Source organism: Centropristis striata, chromosome 10, assembly GCF_030273125.1.
Source record: "Centropristis striata isolate RG_2023a ecotype Rhode Island chromosome 10, C.striata_1.0, whole genome shotgun sequence".
Taxonomy (NCBI): Eukaryota; Metazoa; Chordata; class Actinopteri; order Perciformes; family Serranidae; genus Centropristis; species Centropristis striata.
Window position 1 is genome coordinate 27,171,882 of NC_081526.1, and position 12,658 is coordinate 27,184,539.

The 12,658-nt window shown below is 38.2% G+C and overlaps 1 protein-coding gene across 1 annotated transcript in view; it reads right to left on the reverse strand.

Moving 5' to 3' along the window:
• lrp1bb (low density lipoprotein receptor-related protein 1Bb) overlaps positions 1-12,658 on the reverse strand; it is a 289,380-nt gene that overhangs the window by 23,335 nt on the left and 253,387 nt on the right. Inside the window, exons 69-78 of the mRNA XM_059343018.1 lie at positions 12,494-12,600; positions 12,234-12,366; positions 11,676-11,798; positions 11,350-11,472; positions 8,203-8,343; positions 7,781-7,915; positions 5,775-5,894; positions 4,804-5,045; positions 4,455-4,678; positions 3,344-3,450 (exon numbers count right to left, since the gene is read on the reverse strand). Coding sequence (XP_059199001.1) covers positions 3,344-3,450; positions 4,455-4,678; positions 4,804-5,045; positions 5,775-5,894; positions 7,781-7,915; positions 8,203-8,343; positions 11,350-11,472; positions 11,676-11,798; positions 12,234-12,366; positions 12,494-12,600 — 1,455 coding nt within the window. The remainder of the gene's footprint in view (positions 1-3,343; positions 3,451-4,454; positions 4,679-4,803; positions 5,046-5,774; positions 5,895-7,780; positions 7,916-8,202; positions 8,344-11,349; positions 11,473-11,675; positions 11,799-12,233; positions 12,367-12,493; positions 12,601-12,658) is intronic.

Here is a 12,658-nt window from a genome sequence, read left to right on the forward strand (position 1 = left end):
ATTGCCTATTACCTTAATGATCTATTTATCGATTAATCGTATGCATACATGGGCAACATAATATATATACATAGAGTACAATGCAAAAGCCTGTTTTGATAACGGACACTTTTATTTTGAAAGGATGAAAAGAGACTTCCTGCCAATCGTAAAAACTAAATTGAGTGAGATTAAACTGTAAAGAAAACGTCAAGGAGTTCAATATTTAGCCCCGAAGAGGCATGAGGTTAGTTTTCACAGTAATCTTGTATATTTAAGTGTGTTTTGTGTTTAAATAAGTTTTGGATAAAACGAAACCTAGTAATTCATGCTAGCAAGGTTTGATACAGTAAACTAGTTCTGCTCAAATGAATACTCTTGTATTTCTGTGTGTTGTATAATTGTTATTGCAACTTTCAGTTTTCAAACTGTAGCTTTGTCCAACTTAATTCTCAGCTCATTGGCTTATTGACGTACGGCCGCAGAACTGAACGCTCTGCCAGATCGATTAAAAATCCCAAGTGATCGACCAAACTCTTAACGACCTTAGACGTCACTGTGATTTAGTCTGTTATGGCAATGATTGTTTCCGTCACCTGTCTAACTTTTACCTGTTTGCCGCACCAACTGCCTAATCTGTACTTCCCAGCCTGGTCAAGTCCCTCTTTGTTTACCTGCCTGTCTGCTTTCCCATAAGCTATATTAGCACAATAATCATTTGAAAACATCCTGCTACCTCAACTGTCCACATTTGCTGTCCCATTATCAGCTGCGAAAGATGTAGTCTTAGCTAATGAGGTTGTCAGCCAATTTAATATCTTACATGCCTTGTATATTCAGTGGCTTGTTATGAATTACCGAGACGCGTGTGCAGTGCATCAAAGGTGTCATGGAGGTTACCATGGTTTCATTGCTTCCTCTTATCGGCTGGTGATAGAATAATGTGTTTGTATGTATTGTTTCTATGTTCACAGATGAAGGATTTCAATATATGATATGAAATAGGTAATGATACTGTGTAATGTATAGGTGCCAATTTGTTAAAAGTAGTGGACGTTAACTAGAAGACATACTATATGTATACAATGCACTATCTCTGTTAACATCGACCACATCAGGCCTTCTGTATTATTTCTATTTTATATATGTCATATTCCACTTATACTATACTGTGTATATTTCTGCATACATTTAAATATATTTATTCATTGCTGTTCATACTACTACATGCAGCAACTTATTTAACCTATTTAACATGCTAAAATATATTTTCTCCAATTTGCAATATCTGTAAAATGCAAAGTACTTTCAGGAAAACAAACGCAAAAAATACATATTAATAATAAATGCCAAATAGCAAAAAAGTATGTATATAATGTGTATATAATGTATGTATATGTCTTATTTTTATATTCTTATTCTGTCTTCTACATCTATGTGTCTGTATCTTGAGCTGCTGTGACAACTAAATTCCCCCACTGTGTGATTAATAAAGTTATATCTTATCAGTGGTGGGCCATCAGGGCCAGCAAGGCCTTCTCTGCTGGCCTAACATAACCAGAAATCATGATCATAATTATGATAAAGGTTAATTTAATTTTTAATTTTCTTTCCCTAAATATTTAAAAGTATTCATATTCTCTTCATGTCATATTATGCTCCTTCCAGTGCTGTTGTTTTTATGTTAGAATTTTTATCCAATCAGAATTCAGCTATCTTATGTTGCCAGGCTGTATGAAATCTGCCCGGGCCTTCAGAATCAACAATGCGGGCGTCTGTGCACTGTAAGTGAACGGGCAAATACAGTTGATAGATATTTGCGATAGCCAATCAGATCACGAGTTGTGTTAGTAAGGCCCTCTAGCTGGCCTCACGTTGAACGTGACATTTACGCGTCCTGTGATTGGATATGGATACTTACTAGTTTGAGCCACGGCAGTGCTATGCAGATCAACAGAGTCACACCCGGCCGGGACTGTTAACGGTATGTAAATAATCTGGCGCATTGGCGCAGCTGTGTGGTTGTACTCAAAGCAACAGGTCACAGAAAGTCGTGATACGTCACGTTTTGACATGAAAACGTTTTTTTACAAACAGACTTATTGTTTATTGTGTCGCCAAAGTATGGCCGTCTTGTTAGTGTCTTTCTGATATTAAACTGCGATTTTGCAATGTATTGTACAATCATGTTAAAGCTTGCATATTCTTTGTGGACTCATTTAATAAAACTTTTTGGAAAGATAATTTTAAAGACCCTTTTATTTTTAAGTTTTGACAGTAGCATATCAGATATGTTTTAATTGCTGATGCGGTATTGTTGATTTTTAAAATGCGCCGGATAATAGCCCATTTTGTAAACAACTGAGGTGATGCAATGCCTAGTAGTGCTTAAGTGTGTTTCTAACTACTCTCCAGTCCTGGTGTTATAAATGCTGGCAAAATGAAAGGTATTTATTGACTAAGTTGGACATCACTGAAGGCCTAAGTGTGAAATGCACCGCCCGCCACTGTATCTTATCTTATCTCTTACAGTACTGTGCACAAGTTTTAGGCAGGTATGAAAAAATGCTGTAAAATAAGAATGATTTCAAAAAAAGAAATGTTTAAAGTATAGTTTATAGTATATTTTTTATTCATGAACGAAATGCAAAGTGAGTGAACAGAAGAAAAATCTACATCAAATCAATATGTGACCACTCTTTGCCTTCAAACCGGCATCAATGCTTTCAAGCCTTTTTTCACACTTGCCTAAAGACTTTTGCACAGTACAGTATATTGCAATCAAAATGTAAATAATATGAAAAAAAAAACAGGAATTCAAATATACAATGTGAATACATGTGACTTTGGAACTTGAATGTGTCCTCGACAACCCTGAGGACTTTGAAGACCGGCAGCACTATGTAGCAATGTTTTTATGGGCAAGTCCCTGTTTTATTTTCTTCTGAACTTACTAAAGGATGCATATGCATGTGCACAAGCCTTTGATGGCGCAACACATGCTCTTGCCAATGGTTTCACACCATTCCACTGATTGATGGCTAGTGGCAGTAACAACACGCCAAGATATGTTAAGAAGCATTAGCGAAGGCGGAAGAGAGGAACTGGACCACTGGTTGTGGATGCAGACATGAATGCTAACAATCAATGCTTCAAATATTTAGAGATTCTAATGAATTAATGGAAATGAAAATGTATACATGCAGCCTTATGTTGTATGTACAAGTGATGAGGGAGAATGAATGTTAATAATACAGGGTTTTCATGAAGATTCCACAGGGTACCTTTTAAGATATCAGGTAATTGGAGGAAAGAACTGTATAGCAATGTCAATAATTTATGCATTTCAAAATGAAATACCTACCAGTGGGTCTCCTGAGATTTTTCTCCAAGAGCACTCTACGTAAGGTGCCATCCATGGCTGATTCCTCTATATGAGAGTGATCACCTATTACGCTCCAGTACATCATCCTGCAACAGACAACGATAAATACTGGAACTTCCTGATACCATGTTCTTCTAAAATATTGCAGAGAATATGCAATATGATAGGCAACTCATAAGCTCCTTCCCCTGCTGCTCAGTTATTGATAAAATACATTTTCAGTCATTAAGCTGACAAAAAGGGCACAAAAATGGACATGTTTTTGTCTTCTAATAACTATCTTGATGGCAAAGGATCCTTTATCTGCTTCTCATTGCAGTCTTGTGCCAGTAAATGGCTTTAATTGCGAGGCAACAGCAAAGAATGTTTCGCAAAACATGTTTCGTAACTGTTGATTATACTTTTATTGATAGATAGAAAACTAGAATTACCGCCGTGTGATTGTATGCCTCTGTCAACCAGGCAAATTGTAGGTTTACCAATGTCTCTCCAAACTCATATGTTGCCATGACAGTAGACAAAGTTTCAATTATGGATATTGCTATAAATTTGAAAAAAAATTGAATGCTTCACTCACATAATCAAGTTTCAAGTTGGGCACCCAAAATGATTGCCACTGATTCAGAATCCAACAAAATGTGAAATATGGTCTCTATCTCAGTCTGTTCTGTTTCTGAGCATTTCATGACGAAGTGGACGAGTGGATTTGCAGAATATTATGAAGTTACAGTGAAGCTGACTATTGACCATTTGGATATAAAATCACGTTATTATATCCTATGAGTCACAATTAGCATATGAGTTTTCAAATCATGGTCAAAAACATATTTTGTGAGGAAACCCAGTGATCTTGCCCTTTGTCCAACTAAATATAATCAGTTCATCTTTGAGTCCAAGTGGACGTTTGTGCCAAATTTGATAAAATTCCCTCCAGCCATTTCTGAGATCATGATAATGGGAAACCTAATGTCCCTGGCACAGAGACATAAAAAACTGAATTCCAAATCTATCAGACTTTTTTATAATATACCACACCTTTCTATGGGGAACAAGTCTTAAAAGATGTCAATAGGAAAATGGAATGGCTTACCCTCTGGCTGGGTTAACAGCGATGGCGTATGGCTCTCCTGCTATGTCAGTAATCAAGCGGGTGCAATTTGGTCCCTTCAGTTGTCCCACATTTATAGAATATCGTAATTTAGTCCAGTGGGCTGTGTAATAGCTGAACCAGTGCATCCGAGAGTGATCGGTCCAATAGATGTTGCCTGTGATCCAGTCAGCAGAAATATCTCTGGGTCGACGAAAGTCTGAACACTGCAAACAATAACAGTCACACAGTCAGGTGCTCAGGTCAACCATTGTGCTTACATTTACTTTATGAGTTGTGTCTCGTAAAAGACATAATGGGAGTCAAAAAGCCACATATTTGGTATACTTACAATGTTTCTGACATTTGTTTTAGTTTGACTTCTTTCTAGATTGTCTTTGAAAAAAATTCCACCAGGGTTAAATTGGGTAGCCCAGATAAACTTTTGGTGGTGAAACAGAGCGTCCATCCCGATAATGCGGGCATTGTCCTCGATGTGAGTGAGCAGTTTGTGTCCGTGGCTCTGGTTAAATGGATACACAAAACTTCGGATTTCAGTATCATTAGCAATGTAGAGCACTCGATCTTCTGGTCCTGCCCGGTGAGTTATTAATATGTAAAAAAAAAAGAAAACAAAACAACATTGACTAATTCCATTCAGGGTTCAGTACACTGTACATACAACAGTTTAACAACATCATATCAGCACATTAGCATGTATGCAGAGCAGTGGTGGAAAAAGTATTCAGATCCTTTACTTAAGTTAAAGTTCTAATACCACACTGCAAAATTACTCCACTACAAGTAAAAGTCCTGCATTCAAAACTTACTGAAGTAAAAGTACAAAAGTATCAGAATCAAAATGTACTTAAAGTATCAAAAGTAAAAGTATTCGTTCAGCAGAATGGCCCCACTCAGATATATATCTAAATATAATATTAGAATATTTGTCGTGATGTATTTCTGTTAGCAGTGTTTTTATTTTGTAAAGACAGGGCTAATTTTAAATGCTTAATATACCGTTATGAGGTTTAATTTATAAAAAAAAATGCAGAATAATTTTAAAGTCATCATGTTTTTCATGTAAACCTAAAAGTAAATAAAGCTGTCAGCTAAATGTAGTGGAGTAAAAAGTACAATATGTGCCTCAAAATGTAGTTAAATAGAAGTATAAAGTTACAAAAAATGGGAATACTCAAGTAAAGTACAAGTACCTCAAAATTGCACTCAAAAACCAATACTTGAGTAAATGTACTTAGTTACATTCCACCACTGATGCAGAGTACTCCAAATTATGTTTGATATTAAACGTTAGGATCATACCTTTTGCTATGCAATTGCCATTGATTTCCTTGTAATTGCGGTCACATGTGCACTTAAAAGATCCTTTTGTGTTTGTGCAGTAATGAGGACACGTGTCAAACTGTAGGCATTCATTTATCTCTGGAAAAAAGAAACACTGATTGAATTAGGATCCAGTTGCTTTAGAAAACATAAAAGCTATTTGAATGAGTCAGTTTCTATGCATTAAGACATGATGAATAGATGAAAAATACATTCCAGCACAGAACAGACAAGCCAAGGCCAAAAGTGGCTATGGTCAGGACATTATATGCATCAGCAAGAGATATAGTATGGACCTTAATTCAATTTGGTGCCCTCGACCCATTAGTAAAGAGGAAATTATATGCGCACAGTAAATGACATTTTCTCTTTGCATACAGGTAATAACTATGAGAGAAAAAGCCATCAAACTGTGAAACAAGAACTGGGTCAAAGGGTTGACTAAATAATCAAAGCTATCATATCTTGAAGAGAATGAGTGCATTATATTTGAGGCTAGGTGAAGTAGACAGTAGGTGGGAGAGGATATCAGAATTGTGACATGTACAAATTCATATTTCTATATAAGTATTTTTCTTTTTCTTTACAGTGGTGCCAAAATAAGCTCTGGTATGTAGCCATTGCCGGTTTATTGTATCATGTGGATCTGTGTTCCTCTCAACAGGTTCTCCACATAGTGGGGAAAACGATCAGTTTATTATTGTGAAACTAAAAGCCTTAGCTTGATATTTTGTGGCACAACTTGACACAACTGAGATGGGGCTATTACACCGTATTTATTTCTGAAAACTAGCTTGTCTGCCCTCAGCAGATATATTTTACATCTTTATATTAGTTTGGAAAGGGGTTTGGAGTTTTTTTATTTTAAAATAACCGAATAAAAAACTTTGATGCTGACAGTTGGCTATAGCGAATATAAGAGTAAAAAAATGTTTCTCAGTTTGCACAAAGTGATTCATTGGATTATTAAATCAGCTTTCTTTAATGAATAAAACTGTGAATCTGTTTGAACTTATTGCTGTAAGACTGCCAATACAGGTGCATACCTCCCTTTGTGCATTGCAAGTGGGAGAGAAACCTGTTTTTTGAGCGCAGTGAAAAGGTTGTTCTTTAAAGGCTAAATGCCAATAAATATGAATTCCAGCAGAGTATTTCATTAGATAATAACATTGAAATGAAAACTTGCAAGTGATTACATCTTTATTAAACATTTTGACTTTTGGACTTTACAGTGCTCATTTATTATTTAAAATGTTCTGATTACATGAGTCAGAAACGATCCTATGCAGTCGTGATGCGCGGGTCGACCAACAACATTACATTTATTAATAACATTACGTCTAACCCTTCTCTCTGTCACTCACTCTCTATCTATTCGTCTCTCAAAGATACACAATGTTCAGTGCAGTCTTATTCTCTGTCTCATTCCTCAGTCCTTTAGTTGTGCTATTATAAAGCATTAGGTTGGCTGTGTGTGTGTGTTGGGTTGGGTTTGGGTGGTTGATAAATACAGATTTTTATTTTTTATTGGTTGAGCTATCTGGATTGGCTCTTTCAATGGGCTGACTCAGTGTGTGTGTGCTAAAAAACCCTGACCTGAACATCATTACAACAAGGCCACAACTGGAATCTAATGCTATAATAATTATTTATTTAAATATGAATTTGTTTTTTTAGCATTATTAAATTCTAATGAATGAATTATTTCATTTTATCAAATAATATTAGTAAAGCCTAATCTTTATCTTAAGAAATGTAAACTGTGTAAACTGAATGAGTGCAAAAGAAAAAAACAGGTGCACGGCATGTAAATGTTCATTATTATTACTCTTATGTCAGCTTTAGGAATGGATGCTTTGAACTATTCTGTACAGTCCTATTTGATTCGCAACATAAACTTAATTCTTGCATCTTCACCTGGCTGATGTAAATAAAAATAAATTAGAGTTAAACTGTTGTGCAGCATGAAACTGATTATACATTACCTTCACATTGGCCTGTCTGCTGGTTCCTTTTAAAGCCAGGCTTGCACTGGCATATAGCATTAGCATTTGTCTGGTTGCAAATCGCATCCTCTCCACATGGGTTTGTTTTCTTTCCACATACATCTCCGCTGGAAACTACAAATAAAGACAGGACTTTGATTACACATCAGTCCTCTGCGTCTTAGACACCTGCTGTGATTCTCTTTTGATGTGCAAAAGCCGAAAGGGCATCTTCTTCTTTCATATAGTACACAGCACACGTCGAACATGGGCATACATATATTACCATAAATAACAAAACATCGCATGAAAATGAGATTGCTGAGCTTCTTGAATAAAAATCATGGTGACATTCAGAACTTTTCATCTCTTCCAATTGCTTCTTTGATCTGTTTGCTCGAGTCAACTGTTGCTGTACTTACAGGCCTTGCAGTCCTGCTCGTCCGAGCCGCCGTCGCCGCAGTCGCTGAAGAGGTCGCACTGCAGCTGGATTGGGATGCAGCGCTGGTTACTGCAGGTGAACTCGGTCTTCCCACAAGGACGAGGTCTTCCAGCCACCACCTCTGCTTCAGTACACACAGTGACAGTGGAGAAGACAACAAAAGAAAAGAACAGGAGTCGTTAAGTTCCACAAAATCAGAGCAAATATGGAGCTTTGAGTTTCCAAAGATATTTTAGTAGATGAAGATAAAAAATTCAGGAATTTAAATCAATTTTGTCTTATTACTTTCACATTTACTTTACTGATTGCAAAATTAAATGTGACGTTCTAAGGTTCCAGAGTACCTTGGTTACTTATTTTCTTTCTGTTTTCTTACTTTTTTTTTTACCTTTTCATCTGTATTTTTACCAAATAAAGCATGTATGCTACCAATGAGACAGCAGTTTTCTATTTATTTGGTGTAATGTATTTTGCACATTATTATTATTTTTTGATCAACAACTCACTTGAGTCAACTGCACAGTTTTCATCACCCCCAAGCACAGCACAAGAGAAGGAAGGGGAATAATAAAATGAAGTGATAGAAAGGTGGAAGGAGGGAACGGCGGGATTAAGGTGAGATTGAAGGGATGGATGGACGGGAGAAGCACACAATGGTGAGAGGTAATGAAGTGAGGTAAGAGATGGATGGATGTATCAATGGAATCAGAGAGGAAGATGAATTGAGGACAGAAGGGATGAAAGAGTGAAGGATGAGAGAAGTGATTTGTCCCTTCCTGCCCTGTCTGCCCCAGTGTGATCGCTCACACCAGGCTTGTGTGGAGGGAACACGTCGGGACAATATAAGAGGCCTGGCAGACATTAGGCTTTTGGCCATATTAGATATAATGAAAAGCCATTTCAACACAAAAAAAATCAATAAAAGAAACAAAACAATGTTAAGAGCATCCAATGTTTTACAATACAGCCTGTAAATATCTCATTTACACCCCCTGCCTTGCATTTGTAAATGAATCCATGGGTGATGATTTGCAGCACATGCAGCTAATTGGTATAAAAAGTGAAATCCCAAATGTAAACACAAAATATGATTTTACATAATTCTCAAACTGTGCAGGATTGTATGACTGCATGACATACACTTAGTGCTAGACTCAAGTCAACTAACCCCTCGGCCTCAGCAGAAAAGTGCAGGGCAAGCTCACATTTATCAGCCTAGTTAGTGTTAGATATTATATACCAAAGGACACCACATGGGCATGAGAGGCCAAACATTTAATGTTAATGGTGCAGCTTTTGGATGCAGCAATCCTTTGTTGTTTTTTCAACAATGACTTCCAACCTCTGGGTCAGGTCAAGTCTGGAAATAGGGTCATGATATGAATCTGAGTGGTTGCAAGAGGATGGCAAAAAAACATTATGTGAGGTTAGCCTGCGTATACCCATACTGCCTTGCGCGCTCAATTTCATTTCGAACTGCGAAAGGGTCTGATGTCCATGGCCGTTTCTTAGCCCTGTTTTAGGGATCCAATCACAGAACGGGGAGGGACAGCAAGACGACGATGCATACTATTGGACAGACGGAAGTGTAGTTTTGTAGTTTGCTTACGGATCCAACGTGGCTGCAGCAGAAGTGAAACTTTCTTTGGATCTAGCTGTAGACAGTGTTCTAGATAGTTTAGAGCCAAAGTTTATTTTAAAAGAAGAACGTTTGACTTTACGCTCCTGTTTCACCACCAAAAAGTATGTTTTAGCCTTGCTTCCGACAGGATTTGGCAAAAGCCTAATCTACCGACTAGCCCCGCTACCGCTCGCTGCTGTAACGCCGCTGATCTCGATACGAGCCGGGGGACAGCGGAGCCGGCGAGAGACCTGCAGCAAAGCAGCAAGCAACACTCTCTCACAGACACACAGACACACACACACACACACACACACCAACACTGCCGGTAGACGGTGAGCAGCCAGAGCCAGAACATGCTGCAGAAAAACGTTGCAGTAGCAGAATTGAGCATTTTAGTCTCAAAGTAGAGATGGGCTAGTCTTGCTATGTAAACATCAATTTCTGTCGCTCTACATACATCATCTGGTATAACTGATACGATTGGCTAAGAGCTACGTACAGACACTTATGATAGACATTCGTAGCTCCCAATAAACAGCTCTGGAGGATCGTAAACCACGCCTCCTCTACGGAGAAATGAATAGAGGGTATCCAGACTAATCTCATTTGTGATATATGTTAGCCAGGCTATTGAGTGGTAGTTATGAGGACGAAAATTGAGCTTGTAAATAGACAAAATGTGATGACAGTTACAGAGTAACGTGTTAGAGTACTCAGATTACTTTTTTATTGTAAGAAGAGACATTATGTGTTACTTCTTATCAAGTAATTGGTAAGTCGTTACTATATTAAGGCCGTTGGAATGCTTCAACTCGCTCATGGTGGTGGTGGCCGATGGCCGTTCGGCATGTGACTATGCTTCTTTCAGACAGGTCGGCCTGCACCACCTATGAAGAGCCACACTTCTAATTCAGTAAGCCTCACCTTCACCACAACTACTGCATACACTTGTTCCATTATCAGTAAAGGAGCCGAGGAGGAGCTAAACATTTGACACACTGAGCAAGAGAGTGACAAGCTATCGCTAGCTATTGAGGTCAGTAGCTAACAGAACTGTAAAACGTATAAACAGATGAAATGAGCGATAAAGTTGCTACAGAAAAGAGAGAGATATCAGTGCTTAAGCAAAACTAGCATGGGTGTAAATAGAGCAGACAATCATCCGCTATAATCAACACTGCTTCTTTTCAGGGGACACAACTTAAAAAGTAACCAATGCTTTAAGAACAGTTTGGACTTGACTATTATGATTTTTTGTGTCATGTCGTGTCTTCATGAAAAAACAGCAACAGTGGTTGTGAGCTGCCAAGTTCTGTCCCAGCACCATTTAACATTTTAAGATTTTCTATGACAGTGGAACAATATATGCACCTCTTTAGTGCATCAGGGGAACACAGTTATCAAATAATAGAAGTAGACTTCTGCACTGATAAACTGACCCTAACTTTAATTGTATTTGTGCAGATTTAATATGCAGTCTGTGTTGGTGCGTTCTGCACTCACCACACTCCTCTTCATCCGAGTTGTCGCCGCAGTCATCCACTTTGTTGCAGATTTGGTCTGTGCGCAGACACACATGATCATTTCTGCAGCGGAATGGCCTTGTAGGAGGGCAGGGAAGTTTTGCTGGAGATGAAAAGACACGAAAAGTTAATGGATATGTCTTTCAAAAAGATACTTTAATAAATAATACAAAACAAAACAACTGCGTGCAATCTTGTATGAAAAGACAATGAAATATCCCCTCTTGGAAAAGAAAAGTAGTGGTTTATAAAATATGCATCGACTGTCTTCAAAGGAAAGCCTTGGGAGTGACACTTTCAACCCACCACACATGTCTGTGTCTTCGTCAGAGTTATCTCCACAATCGTCTTTGCCATCACACACCCACGTGTGCAGTTTGCATAGAGTGTTGTTGCAAATGAATTCATCGGCCCGGCAGAAAAAAGCACCTGCAATTACACAGATAAGCCTCCGTGACTTTTAGCTCTCCAGATCATATAGAACATTTCATTCATAGCTGTAGAAGATACGACTGGAAAACTGTCTAGATTACAATGACATATCATTTGACATAATGATCCGGACAGCCTTGGATCATTTTGCCTCACAAAAGCAGTACGAATCATTTCATCTCATCTCAAATCTTTCATTCTTTGTATCTAAAAACCTGACCTCTATCACTTCACCGTGAACTTACCTGACATTCAATATTCTCTCTTGTCCTGTCTCCTTTATACTTAATGCTTTGAAATGGTTACCTATGATAATATTTCAAGTGTAAAGATTTCAGCTATGATGAGGATAATTTTTATTACCTAAAGGGAATAAAAAACCAATCTTCAAAAGGATGCCACTACACACCACCGTAACACACTCATGCCTACCCTGGCTGCAGCTTTCCTCGTCGCTGTGGTCCATGCAGTCCAACACGTCATCGCAGCGCCAGCGCCGAGGGATGCAGTGGGCACGGTTCAGGCAGAGAAACTCATCCTCTCTGCACTCCTTCACACAGCCGATCTGTCAGGGAAAGGAACACAAACCATCAGACTGTCCATTCTGTTGTCAGCAGCAATCAGAGGAACCCAAAGCAAAAACACATTTTTTTCGTTGTTGCTTTTTTTGAATGATGTGATGCTGCACTGACCTCATCAGAGCCGTCCAGACAGTTGTCGTGTCCATCACATCGTAGGCTGGCTGACACACACCCTCCGCTGGCACACACATACTCATTCACGGAACACGAAGGGGCAGCTGCAGAGGAGCAAAGTATATCTGTCAACAACACGCTTTTTCTCAACTAAAAATCACT